General features: G+C 43.4%; 2 protein-coding genes across 5 annotated transcripts in view; one reads left to right on the top strand and one right to left on the bottom strand.

Annotated features, from left to right (window-relative positions):
* ANLN (anillin, actin binding protein) overlaps positions 1-16,268 on the bottom strand; it is a 70,923-nt gene that overhangs the window by 48,693 nt on the left and 5,962 nt on the right. The gene's annotated exons all lie outside the window — the stretch shown is intronic.
* MATCAP2 (microtubule associated tyrosine carboxypeptidase 2) overlaps positions 12,055-16,268 on the top strand; it is a 41,147-nt gene continuing 36,933 nt past the window's right edge. The window contains exons 1-2 of one of the 3 annotated variants that reach the window (XM_065583780.1): positions 12,365-12,507; positions 13,557-13,625. Coding sequence is in view for 2 of the 3 variants with exons in the window: in XM_005287362.5 (XP_005287419.2) it covers positions 12,480-12,507 (28 nt within the window). In the remaining variant the exon portion in view is untranslated. Of the gene's footprint in view, positions 12,508-13,556; positions 13,626-16,268 lie in introns of all 3 variants that reach the window. The other 2 variants (XM_005287362.5, XM_042860351.2) reach the window with 2 other exon arrangements.

The following is a 16,268-nucleotide window of genomic DNA, read 5'->3' as shown; positions in this document are numbered from 1 at the left end:
TCCACCACAGCCCTTGGCAAAATTTTTCCAATGGTTGATTACTTTCATCATCATAAAATTTTGCCATATTATATTATCATACACATTATAAATAGGTGTGTAAGAAGGCAGTCACCCTGTTCCCTTGTGTGATTTCATGATCTGTAGCAGACACCAACTCATACCCCATCTTGTGCTTTATTGGTTAGGACAGAGGTGGGCAAACTGCGGCCCGCGGGCCACATCTGGCCCGCAGGACCCTCCTGCCCAGCCCCTAAGCTCCTGGCCCGGGAGGCTAGCCCCCAGCCCTCCCCCGCTGTTCCACTCCCCTGCAGCTTCAGCTTGCCCCGCCGATTAATTTTGTTCTCAACATCTCGATTTTGTGCTGTGTGCTCAAATCTTCCCTCTTTTTACCCTCTTCTTTTGATATTAGTTTAATGCCCACCCAGTTACTCTAGAGGAATAGGGGCTGAATCATTTAACCCAAGGAAAGGAAACCAAAAGATATATACTTTTCAAATTCTCTGTCACTGTTGGAGCACCATCCCAAATTTCTGAAATGAACTCTACATGCAACTCAACAGCAAGCTTTCAAAACTGAAATCTGCTGAAGAAAAACATTGTCTGAGCAATCCAACTTTCCATCTTTCCAAGGCCACGTAGGTTAAGAAACATTTCCCTGGAATTTGAAAAACTTTGCTCCATTCTTAATCTTTTCAGTGTAATATTGTATCACAAAATCATAGAAGTTTTCCCAGGACCTCTCTGAATTGAGTCTTCTGACTTAATCATTGATATAGAAATGCAGAGGAGGGAGAGAAGACAAAGACCGCTTTCATTTGGTCTAATTTATTAAATACCTTGTCTTCTATCCCTTGCCATTCAATACAGCTGTGACATTTTGCTGACATAAAACTCCTGACAAAGACCAATGGCCAGATGGCAAAAATGGAAGTATTTCAATGGAATTGTGCTTATTTATGCTAACTGAGGATCTGGCTTCAAATCTGCACAAAACGGTGGTTGCTGGTTATGTGAAATGATTCAATAATGACAAAAATCACATAATTAATTATATCCCACATAACATAGTATATTTTGTATTTTGGAAGGAGTTTTTGAAAAGCCAAGGAAATAATTTTCTTTGAAAACTGGAAGATTTTATTTGAAAAGCTATTTTTAATTGAAAATTTGTTTTGATGAAAAAATTTAAACCAATTACAATCTGGTGACAACATGCAGTAAACTCAAAAGCTAATCATTTTTAGTATTCTATTGCTGCCAAGGACTGATTCTTGTCATGTTGAATTACTGTTTGACAGTACACAATAAGCATGTGCTTAAGTGCTTTGCTGAATACTAAGCACACAAGTATGAGCTTAAAAGCTTTGCTGAATCAGGGCCTAAGATCTGCATCTTATGGATATAATATTGGCTTATGAACTCGCTTTCTCTACCATTTCTTTTGCATTTTGTGCTCTAACAAGTTGGTGCAGTTAGCCCTGAAATCTTTTATGCAATAACAACATCTTTACACTAGAGGGCATGACTTAAACAACTAATGGCTTTTAAGATTATTTAAAACGTTTTGCAACTTGAAATCAATTTTTTTTACATTAAAATATATACACACCGCTGAAATTAACAAGAGGCTGTGTAAGAGGGTAAACTGCTACCATGCTGTGAGCAAATCAAATCTAAATATAATGTAGAAAATATTTTTTCACATATCTGCACTGAAGAGACTGTATTAACATAGCCATCTCTGCTGCAGTATTAAGCTACTCAGATAAACACAAGAAGGCGTTGCCAGAGATGACTAAATATCCCAAACATTTCAGTCCTGCTTTTATAAACATTATTGAGTCAATGGAAAATAGATTAACTGTAACTAAAGGGACATGGAATAGAGATTTTGGCATGCACATGAATGAAGCGCATAAGCAAAAACCTCTGAAAATAATACATAAAACTAATATGTAACAAATGCAGTGTTATATATTGTATGGGTCTAATACAAATACAGTAGTATATAATGCATGGGTGTAATACAAATGCAGTAGTATATAATCCATGGACTATGGGCAGGATCACCTCCTCCTGCAGTAAAACCCAAAGGAAGAAAACACCAAAAGGATTCCCTCAGAGGAGTCCCATCATTTTGGTGGGGCTGTTTTGGGTGAGGGGAGGAGAGGGGCTGCTTGTCTTCCTACAAGTCTGATCGGGGGGGGATCCACAGGAGGCCAGTGTTACCTGTGCAGAGGCCCTGTAGCTCCACACTACTCCCTTGATACCAGTGCTTCCTATTATGATAGATAGCTTCCCAACAGGGGGTGCTATAGTATGATAGTACTGTAGGCTTATGTATAGGGTAATATCCAGGCACTTAGGGAAGTCTACTTTCAAAAAGTGCTAGATTAGAGAGGAGTATATACGTGGAGCAGAAAACAAAGCTTGAATGTTGCATTTTCTTGGTTCTCTCTCTCTCCCTCTCACCTTATCCTTGAATGCTGAACACTTCCCCTTGCCGCACCTGCCTCTGAGACCTTGTGAAAGGGGGATAACCCACCATGGAGGGCCCTCATTGAAAAGGTCAGAGCTCCCAGGCTGTACTGCCTGCCCTTGAGGAATTCCATAGGACTGGTGAGGAGACAACCCTGGCCAGGCTAGACGAAGACCACTCCACTCATGCAGATCCTGACTCTGGGGACCGGCTCTCCGTGAATGAGACATCGCTGCAGAGGCAGCTGACCCTTCCTGCCATAGGTGCTTGAGGCAGTGGCCGCTGAAGTCAATGGCAAAGCTTCCATGGTGCAGGACCAAGCTCTAGGAGAGCATTGAGATCCGCATGCGAAGAAAGCTTCAGGGGCTCTTTGTGGTCATCTATTACTAAGTCCCTACCTCTTTTAAAAACCTGATTTGTTAAAAGTAGCCAAAATGGGATTTGAACTATTGCTCTCCAACAAGATTGAAGAGCACCTGGAAAATCCATATGATAAATGAAAAGGATAGAGAGTTTTTTTAGGCCCAAATCCTAAAGTCTTAACTCTGTTTTTACTTCATCATAACTATCACCGCCTTCAGTGAGAGTTTTGCCTGAGAAAAGACTGAACAAAAACCAAGGAAGGACTTCAGGATTTGGTCCAGAGTTGGTAAAATGTAGTGATCCAAGTTCAATGGGAAGGAAAAGGACATAAAGCCAAATTCTTCAGTCAATTAAACCTGTGCAAACTGATTGAAGTCCCTGGATGAGTTCCACTCCTGCAGATGTAGGAAGGTGGAATTTTGTACTAGCAATGGCTGCCACATTCCAGGGATTCACAGTCAGGTGGGGCAGGAAGTGATTTCCAGTGCCACCATCCCTCATGATTCCATCAGGAAACAGCTTTAGGTACCAGATTGCTTCCAGACTGTGCCACTCACTCCAGGCTGTCCTGGCTGCATGCAGTTCCTTGGCATATACCGGCACTGAATTTAGCCCCTATAATCAGGCTAACTGAGGCCCGGTCTACACTACGAGTTTAGGTCGACTTTAGCAGCGTTACATTGAATTAAGCCTGGACACGTCCACACGATGAAGCCCTTTCTTTCGACTTAAAGGGCCCTTTAAATCGTTTTCCTTACTCCACCTCCGATGAGGGGATTAGTGCTAAAATCGGCCTTTGCGGGTCGGATTTGGGGTAGCGTGGACGGAATTGGACGTTATTGGCCTGCGGGAGCTATCCCACAGTGCTTCATTGTGACCGCTCTGGACAGCACTCTCAACTCAGATGCACTGACCAGGTAGACAGGAAAAGCCCCGCGAACTTTTGAATTTCATTTCCTGTTTGCCCAGCGTGGAGAGCACAGGTGACCATGCAGTGCTCATCAGCACAGGTAACCATGATGGAGTCCCAGGATCGCAAAAGAGCTCCAGCATGGACAGAACAGGAGGTACGGGATCTGCTCGCCATATGGGGAGACGAATCAGTGCTAGCTGAACTCCGTAGCAGTAAACGAAATGGCAAAATATTAGAAAAGGTCTCAAAGGCCATGAAGGAAAGAGGCCATAACAGGGACACACAGCAGTGCCGCGTGAAAATTAAGGAGCTAAGGCAAGCCTACCACAAAGCCAGAGAGGCAAACGGAAGGTCTGGGGCAGAGCCGCAAACATGCCGCTTCTACGCGGCGCTACATGCCATGCTAGGGGGTGCAGCCACCACTACCCCAACTGTGTGCTTTGACTCCATCAATGGAAAAACAGGGAAGCGGGTTCGGAGTACGAGGAAGATGATGATGAAGACAATAAAGAGAGCTCACAGCAAGGAAGCGGAGAAACCAGTTTCCCCTACAGCCAGGATATGTTTATCACCCTGGACCTGGAACCAGTAACCCCCTCTGGTGAGTGTACCTTTGTAAATATTACACATGGTTTAAAAGCAAGCGTGTTTAATGATTAATGATTAATTTGCCCTGGCAATTGCGGCCAGTACAGCTACTGGAAAAGTCTGTTAACGTGTATGGGGATGGAGCGGAAATCCTCCAGGGACATCTCCAGAAAGCTCTCCTTCATGTACTCTCAAAGCCTTTGCAAAAGGTTTCTGGGGAGGGCTGCCTTATCCTGTCTGCCATGGTAGGACACTTTACCATGCCAGGCCAGTAGCACATAGTCTGGAATCGTTGCATAACAAAGCATGGCAGCGTATGGTCCCGGTGTTTGCTGGCATGCAGACAACATCCATTCCTTATCACTCTTTGTTATCCTCAGGAGAGTGATATAATTCACAGTCACCTGGTTGAAATGGGGTGATTTTATTAAGGGGACATTCAGAGGTGCTCGTTCCTGCTCGGCTGAACAGAAATGTTCCCCGCTGTTAGCCACGCGGTGGGGGGGAGGAGTGAAGTGATCATCCCAGAGAATTGTGTGTGTGTGTTGGGGGGTAGTTGGGTTTGTGCTGCATGTTAACCCGGAAACCCCAGGCCCTCCTTTTACATTGCAAACCCATTTTAAATGGCCAACCCAAAGGGTCCTTGGTATGGGAAATGAGGGCGCTGCTGTTTGAAACCATTCCCACATGTTATGAAGGTTAAAAAAGCCAAAAGACTGTGGCTTACCATGGCTGCTTGCAAGCCGAATTCTGTTGCCTGGCACTGCGTGAGTGATCTCTCACACCAAACTAGCAGGACCTCAATATAAGAGGAAAAATGCGACCTTGTAACGAAAGCATATGTGCTGTGTAATGTGAACAGCAAAATTTAACGTGAAAGAGTGTACCCATTGTTCTCTAAATGGTATATTTTTTAAACCACCTCTCCCTTCTCCTCCACCAACTGCAAATGTTTCTCCTTCGCAGAGGCTAGCGAAGATTAGAAGGAGAAAACGGCAGACTCGGGATGATATGTTCACGGAGCTCCAGATGTCCTCCCATGCTGAAAGAGCACAGCAGAATGCGTGGAGGCAGTCAATGTCAGAGTGCAAAAAAGCACAATATGAACGAGAGGAGAGGTGGCGGGATGAATCGCCGGCTGAACAGAGCAAGTGGCAGGCTGAAGATGATAGGTGGCATCAGCTTGCAGACAGAAGGCAAGAGTCGATGCTCCGGCTGCTGGAGCATCGAACTGATATGCTCCAGTGTATGGTTGAGCTGCAGGAAAGGTAGCAGGAGCAGAGATCACCACTACAGCCCCTGTGTAACCAACAGCCCTCCTCCCCAAGTCCCATTGCCTCCTCACCCAGACACCCATCCACCCCAGATGATTGCCCGAGCATTGGAAGGCTGGCCTTCAATAAGTTTTAAACTGCAGTGTATCCTTTTCCTTCCCTCCTCCCCCACCCATCCCAGGCTACCTTGCAATTATCCCCCTAGTTGTGTGAGGAATTAATAAAGAATGCATGAATGAGAAGTAACAATGACTTTATTGCCTCTGCAAGCGGTGCTCGAAGGGGGGAGGGGAGGGTGGGGTGGTTGGTTTACAGGGAAATAGAGTGAACCGGGAAGGGGGGGGTCAGGGGCGGAGGGTTCATCAAGGAGAAACAAACAGAAGTTTCACACCGTAGCCTGGCCAGTCACAAAACTCATTTTCAAAGCTTCTCTGATGCGCACCGCGCCCTGCTGTACTTTAACCGCCCTGGTGTCTGGCTGCGCGTAATCAGCGGCCAGGCGATTTGTCTCAACCTCCCACCCTGCCATAAAATGTCTCCCCCTTACTCTCACAGATACTGTGGAGCGCACAGCAAGCAGCAATAACAATGGGGATATTGGTTTCGCTGAGGTCTATCCGAGTCAGTAAGCTGCACCAGCGCGCTTTTAAACGTCCAAATGCACATTCCACCACCATTCGGCACTTGCTCAGCCTATAGTTGAACAGGTCCTGACTACTGTCCAGGCTGCCTGTGTATGGCTTCATGAGCCATGGCATTAAGGGGCAGGCTGGGTCCCCAAGGATAACGATAGGCATTTCAACATCCCCAATGGTTATTTTCTGGTCCGGGAAGAAAGTCCCTTCCTCCAGCTTTCGAAACAGACCAGAGTGCCTGAAGACGCAAGCATCATGTACCTTGCCCGGCCATCCCACGTTGATATTGGTGAAACGTCCCTTGTGATCCACCAGGGCTTGCAGCAGCATTGAAAAGTACCCCTTTCAGTTTATGTACTCTGTGGCTTGGTGCTCTGGTGCCAAGATAGGGATATGGGTTCCATCTATCGCCCCACCACAGTTTGGGAATCCCATTGCAGCAAAGCCATCCACTAAGACCTGCACGTTTCCCAGAGTCACTACCCTATCAGCAGGTCTTTGATTGCGTTGGCTACTTGGATCACAGCCCAGAATCGGCGTTCCACGCCATGAACCTCCCCCAGTAACACCATGATTTGCACATTGCTGGGGCCTGTACTTTGTGAGAGGTCTATGTCCATGTCAATTTCCTCATCACTCTCGTCGCCGCGCTGCAATCGCCTCCTCGGCTGGTCCTGGTTTTGCTTTGGCATGTCCTGGCTCTGCATATACTCCAGGACAATGCGTGTGGTGTTCATAGTGCTCATAATTGCCGCGGTGATCTGAGCGGGCTCCACGATCCCAGTGCTATGGCGTCTGGTCTGAAAAAAGGCGCGAAACTGACGGAGGGAGGGAGGGGTGACTGATGACATGGCGTACAGGTACAGGGAATTAAAATCAAAGGTGGCTGTGCATCAGGGAGAAACACAAACAACTGTCACACAGAATGGCCCCCCCAAAGATTGAACTCAGAACCCTAGGTTTAGCAGGCCGTTGATTTCACGGAGGGAGGGGGAAGCAAATGAATACAGAACAAATCTGGTCCATCTATTTTTTACATCTTAAGCTGGCAGCAGACGGTGCAGCATGATTGATAGCCATTGGCATCTTCTGGGTGCTTGGCAGAAAATGATGTACTAGGACTGATAGCCATCATCGTCAAGAATCAGGTGCCCAGAGTGGAAAGTTTGGTGCAGTATTTCTTAGAGGAAGCTGCTGAAGAATTTTCCCGGGTGCCTCTGATTGAACTCACTGAGGAGTACGACGACGACGGATACCAATCGTAATACACCATCCACTGCCAAAAGGCAAGGAGCTGCTGCTGTGTAGCAATGCAGCCCCACGTCTGCCAGCACCCAGATGACATATGGTGACGGTGAGCTGAGCTGAGTGGGCTCCATGCTTGCCGTGGTATGTCGTCTGCACAGGTAACCCAGGTAAAAAGGCACGAATCGATTGTCTGCCATTGCTCTGACGGAGGAGGAGGGGCCTGACGACATGTACCCAGAACCCCCCCGCGACACTGTTTTTGCATCATCAGGCATTGGGATCTCAACCCAGAATTCCAATGGGCAGTGGAGACTGCGGGAACTGTGGGATAGCTACCCACAGTGCAACGCTCCGGAAGTTGACGCTAGCTTCGGTACTGTGGACGTGGTCCGCCGACTTAATGCACTTAGAGCATTTTATGTGGGGACACACACAATCGACTGTATAAAACCGATATCTATAAAACTGGCTTCTATAAATTCGACCTAATTTCATAGTGTAGACATACCCTTAGGCCCTGCTTCAGGTCTTACTCTTTCAGAAAGATCTGCACAGTACCTGCTTGCTTTAAAAGTGTAGTCCCATTGAATAGGACAGTTCGTGCAAGTAAGGCGTTTGGCCCTCTCTAAACAAGTAGCATAGTCACTGTTTACAGGGAGAACTTTAGAATCCAGTCAAAGTTAGATAGCGATGTCATAGAGACTTTAGGAGAAGGTTCTAGAAAAGGTGCAACCGAAGAGAGAATCCATTAGAGGCAGATTGTTAGTGAAGTTGTTTGGTCAGAAACTAGTCAAGCAGTTAGCAGAACCACTAAACCAGATAATGGAGGATGACCCTTCCACTGCGACTGCTCTGAGTCTATGCCAAATAATGTGAACTTTTTATTTCAACTACCCTGGGTCTGTACTAATCTTTCTTAATGGAGTACGATCTCATGGATTGCAGAAATTAGCCCGAACACAGGGACCAACACAGCGAAAGGAACAAAATAAAGCAGAGATTATATAAAATAAATAAAACAGCTTGTGATTTGGCAGCATTACTTAAACTGATACAGAGTAGGGAACCACATAATATCTTTCTGCTTTTCTGGATCATACATGTACAGACAATAATGCTCCTGTAAGGATATTTTTCTATATGCAAGTAGGTCAAATAATTATATTTCTGACCAACAAAGTGACATGATCTCTGGAATGAATGCAATGTTGAAGTGGAGATTTTAAATCCCAGGTTCTGTTCCCACGTTAGCTTTAATTTTATCTCTTAACGATGGTGAATAGGTTGAAATTGGGATTTAGCTTTGTTTGTTTTCCTACTATTTAAGATAGTTTCCTATGAATGTTATCTGATCCCAAACATCAGCCCCCAGAGTATAAGACTTCCCCACCTCTCCCCACAATAACATTCATCCTCCCAAACAGGTGCTAGCTGCACCCCCCAATTTATCTAGACATGTCTTTTCTGTGGAAGTGGGGAAGCCCTGCATTATTTTACTCACTCTCCAACTGTACTGACTTTCCAGGGAGAGCACAGTCTTTTTGTGTTGCTGTACCAGGTTTCAGGACATTTTTAAATGCACTAGATTCTTGTTATGACTATGTGATCCAGATTTCCCTCTAGGGTGAGCTCATGTGCAGCAATGAACCCTGCTTAATAGACACTGCACAGAACGCATTCAGTGCCACTCCAAAGGCGATCCAGGCACTTGACTGAGCACCTTGCTTCCTCACTGCTGCTTGCTATTGCTGTCAGGGAAAATGCCAAACCTTGAGCAGCCTTCTCCACTTCCCACCTCCTGCTACCAGCAGGAAAACTGGCACTGAACTCTCAGGGTCTCCCTACCTCCGGAAACCACTATGTAGTCCTTAATTCTGCTTACACTGGGATGACTGAATGCAAGCGGGAGGGTGAATGTGAGAGAAATGAGGCATGAGGGAGAGGTAACCACCATGGATGGCAGGTAACCAAAAAAGTATGGGAAGACGTCTGGTGGGGAGAGGGAGGAAGGTGAACTGAAACTATTTAATTTTTTCAAATGCTCTGGCTTCCAGTGACTTTGGGCTGTGGCCCCAAGACTCCACTGAATTAAGCTACCTTCAGGATCTATGGATCACTGAACCAATTCAGGACTCTCCCTGCATCCCCAACTTCACAGTAAAACAAAGAAAAAAATCAGGGAACTCCGAGTCTACATTAGTCTGCAGACAGTTAATCAAGTTACTTTACCAGACAGATATCCACTACCTAACACTGATGACTTCATCTTACCACTTGCAGGATCGTGTACTTCTCCAAACTGGACCTGATTCAAGCTTCGCATTTAGCTGACTATATCCAGAACTCATTCATATCTCCTGAGAGTGGCCTAGATTCCTTAGTTGGTACACATTGCACTGGTATTTGCTGAAAACTGCACCCATGCCAGTGGGGGCTGCTGCACCCAAGGAAGTTCACCCTTGATGAAGAGAAGGCAATGTCTGTTTCTCTGCTCCCCCTGGCCCTCAAGGTTCTGCAGGGGGAGGACAGCTCTTTAAATACTTCTGTCGGGGCTGTATAGGAGCTCCACCAGCAAACGCCACATGAGAGAGGTGCTAAATTAGCATGTTACCCAAGTGCATTGGTGAAGACCAATCAATTTGTTATTCTCTTATTCTGATTATTTGCATTGCTTGAACTGATTTGCTGTTTTTATTATAACTGCCAGGTATCATGTGAAGTGATAACTGGCTTGTGACCAGACTCTAACCTACCACGATAGCTTGGTCTATCTATATTTTAAAAATGTGTTTATTAATTTCCTATGAGCTTTTTGACTTGTAGAGAAGCCTGTGGGTTCAGATACTCCAGTGCTATCAAGATTTATTATAAATATACAAATTAGATCCATTTCTTTATAGGTTACACTAAGATTTGCTTTGGACAGATTGCAAATGCTTTCTACTCCTATAAGAATTCAAGTTAAAGAGGATCTAAAGTCTGTCAGCCTTTAACTATGTGTAATTGTATTTCAGTACTAGCTCTCATGTTAGTATAGATTCTGAAAATGTCATTTAGCTCTCTTCACAGAATGAGTTTAATACCCCGGCTTTTGAGTACATATGACGCTGCGGTGATGGTAACAAAGCATAAGCCTATCTTTTTTTAAACTGTGACTGCTTGTATTGTGGTACAATCTGAAGCCCGGTTTTTAAACATCGCTTTTGTGTCCTATTGTTCTCCTTAGGTTCCTTGTACATAGCCTGGGAGCTTCAAGAATTTAGAAAACTACCAAGAATGGATGGGTGACATATTGCTATCTAGATTCATGGCCTATAAACAGGGATAGAAAGAAGATAAAAATCTATATGATCAGCATTATGTGCTGAGAGCCCAGTTACTCAGCCATTATATTTTATATTTAAAGATATCCCGTAGGAGGATTCATGGAGCTCCATGAAACATTTTCAGGTAGGACTCAGAATTAAAATTTTAACTTCTGTAGAGTTGGGGTTTGGACATTCATTTTCTGTTACATCGTAATACAATCAGATGTCATGATTTTGTATTATTACGATTTAAGAAAAAAGTCCATATACAGTATATTGTATATTTTTTTAAATGGTTAATTCAAATACTGGACATTGTACATAATTGGAAAACAGTGACTGAAAGTGTCAACAAAGTGCTGACCATTTAGAAAAACAAAATGTATTACTGTACAAAGTGTATTCCAACAGAGTCTGATTCAAAAATATTTATCTCAGTAATATTCTGAAGTCTGAAAGAAAACAAAAACCTCCCAGAACAAATGTATGTTAGTTGTTCAAACAAATCTATGTGTCAAGGCAGTGTAACTAGCTGCTATTTGACATTTAGTGGGTATTTAAAATTTGTGTAACTTACATGTCAAGGGATGGGAATGGGTGTCATAAAAAGAAACGCAAACAGGCTGCTCTAACATACAACAGCCTCCCTGCTTTGAATTGCATCCACAGCATCATCCAAACTCTCAGATGCCAAATGCAGCCCTAGTGTAAGTGGATACAACTTGCAATAACTTCAGTGAGAGTTGACACTGCTTACACTAAGATTCGATTCGGGCCCCAGAGATTTCATAGTGGTATACTCACACTCAGTTTACACATGCACTGAATATTAAATTGGCACAAGTCACATTACTGAGGCACTAATATCAATTTTTCTACATTACACCCGAGGTGTAACTTACACTATAATTTATTTCATTGCTGAATTTGGTCCAGTATTTGCATTTACATCAACTAGAGTATAATCACAAGAGATCAAACTGGAAAAATAAAAGTAGGGGTACTGGCCCAACTCCGCCCACTTGAAATGGCATGGGGAGGTGTCAGCCACAGTCCACTGTGCAGATCTCCACGTCGGCTATGGCATACAAAGCACTGCCGCATGAGTTTGGCATGTCTGGGGTTGGCAACGCTGCTTAACCTCCCTCCCAGACTACAAATCCCAGGATGCAATGCTTCACCTTGCTCCCGGCTGTGCATAGGACTGCTGGGAATCGTTGTGGCGCACTGCATGCTGGGACCTGTAGTCTCCATCCGGAAAACCGCATTGTCTCCCTCTTTGCGCGGGTGCTGCGTTTTGTTGTTCCGTTCTTCTGGCCCCAGGGCTGTGCCGTGCCATGGAAGGCTGGCGGGTGTCCTGGCAACAGAGCCTAGCCAGCCTTTTTCCTGCTGTCCCTGAAGCAGGGAGTAGGGGATGTAGCAGCTGCTGTTAGGTGTGGGTGGGGGACAGGCTGCACATAGCCCGGCTCCCTCCCCACTGCTGCAGCCACTTCAGCCCTCTCCTCCCCTGCCTCCCCCTTTCACCAGCCTGTGGATAAACAAAAGGAGGATACTATCTTCACCCTGCTCCTTGCCTGTATCTCAGCTCTCCATGCAGAGGGGGCATATTTAGGGTGTTAGGGCAGGCGAGGTAGACACACACACACACACACACAGACTGCAAGAGGAATGATGCTTGAATCCATCCGTGTCACTGGTGAGTATTACTATTCATTATTACCATTAGCTGTCAATCCTTCCCTTCGCATCCTATTCCTGCACTTGCCAACTACAGCAGGAAAGCAACAGTTTAAGCAGGTAAAGTGATAAAAATGGCATAAAATACCCCCTCTCCCCATTAAATTATTAAATAACTGTTAATATTTAGTTTCTGATGGGCCTTCTGTCGTCCCCTGATGAAGTTGGGATGCTGCACTGTTATAATGAATAACGATCACATTGGAATAAAGCAATAGAAAAAAAACCCCAAATTAAATACTAAATGACTCAATTTTTTTCATGAAGTGGCCATCTCCCACCTGCTGATATATGTTCTAGGGCACAGCCTTGCAAAAATATAAACATTTCCTAGCAACATCAATTAAAATGACATCAAAACAGAAAAAAACAAAACTGTAAAATGGCAACCAAATAAGATACTAAATGATCTCACTTAGTTTATAAACCCCTCACTTCCCGGGTGTTCAGTGACAAGGTGAGTTGGGGAGCTGCACACCTAAACAGCTTAAATTTAAAGAGAAAAGGGAGAGAACAAAGGAGGAAATGTAAAAATCAAATAAAACACTAAAGAATGCTAATAATCTTGTTTATGAGGCACCCTTCAATCCTAAGAAGTTGTAGAATTAAAATGTAACTACAGCATTTTAATGAAAACAAAAGAGAGGTAACAAAAGAAGCAAATAAAGCATTAAATAATAGTAAAAATTATTGACAATTATTTCTTCAGCATCTTTCTGATCCCTTTGCCACTAATATGCTTAGAGAACTGTGCAAACAGTTACTATATAAAAACAATAATAGAGAAAGCAGCATAGACTATAAATACCAATTAAAAAACTACTACATAATAAATGCATTATATAGGAATAATGTGTATATATGAATATGTACAGTACTGTATACAATTACTTTTAAACTACAGGGCTATCCCATTAACTTCTTGTAGTTTGAAACTAGTTTTGTTTTGTTTTTCCCCATACAATTTCTTTGTTAAAAGATAGTCATTTTGTACATCATTTCTTAAAGTGCTTGTGGCCAATACAACCCACCACTGGGAAACCTGTCCAGCAATGAGGGGGCATGATGGAGTTGATTGTAAGTGCACTGTCACAAGACATTGTTATGCTCATTATTAGAATTTCTTTTAATTAGAATTAACCTGAGTAGCTTTATAGGCTTTTTAAATGTGTATGGCTTCAGATTGGTAGTGGCACTGTCAGTTGAGGGATGGTGAAAATATCAGTACCTGGGGAAGTTAAAGGAATGGAAATAAGGATTAGAGGGGAGAATAGATGAAGTCTCCCCTAGAAATGTACAGTAATAATAATAACAACAACCTTAAATTATAGTGAACTGTGAAGGTATTGCTTTTGGGTTCTGAGTCTGCTACTGAATCTGAATATCATAAATGACCTGGAAGAATGGGTAAAAAGTGAGGTGACAAAGTTTGCAGATGATATAAAATTACTCAAGATTGCAGTCAGCTTTGAACTTAACTAAGAGTTAAAAGGGATCTGGGTGACTGTGCAAGAAAATGGCAGATGAAATTCAGTGTTGATAAATGCAAAGCAATGCACATACTGAACATAATCCAAATGACGGGGTCTAAATTAGCTGTTACCACTCAGGAAAGAGATCTTGGAGTCATTGTGGGTTGTTCTCTGAAAAGTTCTGCATAATGTGTAGCAGCAATCACAACAGCTAACAGAATGTTAAGAACCATTAGGAAAGGGATAGATAATACAACAGAATATATCATAATGCCACTACATAAATCCATGGTACACTCACAACCTGAATACTGTGTGCAGTTCTGGGCACCAATCTCCAAAAAGATATTAGAATAGGAGAAAGTACAGAGAAAGGAAACAAAAAGGATTACAGGAGTGGAACAGCCTCCATATGAGGAGAGATGAAAAAGTCTGCGACTGTTCATCTTAAAAAAAGAGATCACTAAGGGGGTATACATAGAGGTCTATAAACTCAGGAATGGTGTGGAGAAAGTGAATAAGGAAGTGTTATTTACCCTTTCACACATAACAAGTATCGGGGTCTCCCAATGAAATCAATAGGTCAGTAGGTTTAAAACAAACAAAAGAAAGTACTTCATACAACACACAGTCAACCTGTGGAACTCATTGCCAAGGGATGTTGTCAAGGCCAGAAGTATATACGAGTTCAAAAAAGAACTAGATAAGTTCATGGAGGATAGGTCCATCAATGGCTATTAGCCAAGATATCAGGGATGCAACTTGATGCTCTGGGTGTCACTAAACCTATGACTGCCAGAAGGTGGGTCTGAACAACACTCGATAAATTGTCCTGTTCTGTTCATTTCCTCTGAAGCATCTGGCACCGGCCACTAATGCTGGACCAGATGGACCATCGGTCTTACCCAGAGTGGTCAGTCTTATGAAACTCTGTGCCTCAATGGAACCCAGTTGGTTCCTGGGCTGAAACTTACTCTTGCAGTAAAACTTATAGTTTTAATATAAAAATACACTTGGAATAGCAGATAGTAGGTTGCAAGATACAAATGGAAGAGGAATTTTTAAAGAATCATACAACCAGCGTTGACTTCTAAAATTTAATTTTGCAGGCATTTCGTAACACAGAGTAGACCCTGTAGATAGGTAGTTATCTGTTTTAATGTATGAGCTATTGTGATGGCATGAAAATTAGCCATTATGCATGCTCAGTAGAATTATTATTTTTATTGAGCTTACTGACAAGCTGTACAATTAAAAACCATTTTCAGTCAATGGCAGAGCTGGTCACACCGCCTATACGGCTAAGGTTTCCCGACACTTTCCATTGTAAGACCCACATTGTGAGCCTCCGGAAAAAAATCTCACTTCACACAGATAGAGACTAAGCAGACACGAGAGTGTCTTGGAAACTTGTAAAGTTGTCTAAAAATGCTAAGTATCTGAAAAATGTGGTCCTAGGTGTCTCAGATTGTGCACCCAAAATTAGTGGACATTTGACAATTTTGGCTTTAATTTCTCTGTGCTGCAGTTCCCCCGCTGTAAAATGGGGATAATTCCACATCTAATCTCAGTGGTATTGTGAAGAGAAATTCATTAATGTCTGTAAGCACCCGGATACTGCCATTGTGAGAGCACTATAGAAATGCCTAGGAGGAAATTGATAATTTGGTATTAAGTGCAGGGTTAGGATGGTGTGCATTAAATAATTCCTGAGGCTTACTGAATGAGGAGTGTAAAAAGAAATATTGACTAAATACACATAATTATACATATAATTCACATTTATAAAGACTGTATCATAATGCAGATGCACACGGAGGCTGAATTCAGGTTGCACAGGCATCTTTTGAGTTCTTTACTTTGCAACCCAATCGTTCTTCTAACATAGTTTTCCCCCTCCCCCCCATGTCATATGTACTATATATGCACCTATACATATGAAGTCTCTGTAGATTGTAAATTCTTCTTGTAGGGATCATGGAGCAGCTTCATCACCAGGACAGGGAATAAGTGGAGGTGGCTGAAGCCTACCCTCTTCATGGTCAACCAGAGTCCTGCACGGACCCCGTGTAGATTAGGGCAGCCTAGAAGGCCACCTTAAGTTATGTCCCTGTTTCAGCAGCCCCTGTAAGCTTTTGCACGGATACAGAATCACCAGAATGCAGGTCTGCCTTAGCCATACTCACCCAATACATCGCTGTTCCACCTCAGAATGCTCCCTATAGTGGGGGGCACCAGGTCATTCTAT

This window comes from Chrysemys picta, chromosome 2 (genome assembly GCF_011386835.1).
Source record: "Chrysemys picta bellii isolate R12L10 chromosome 2, ASM1138683v2, whole genome shotgun sequence".
NCBI classification, from domain to species: Eukaryota; Metazoa; Chordata; order Testudines; family Emydidae; genus Chrysemys; species Chrysemys picta.
This window is presented reverse-complemented; position numbering and strand designations above follow the sequence as displayed.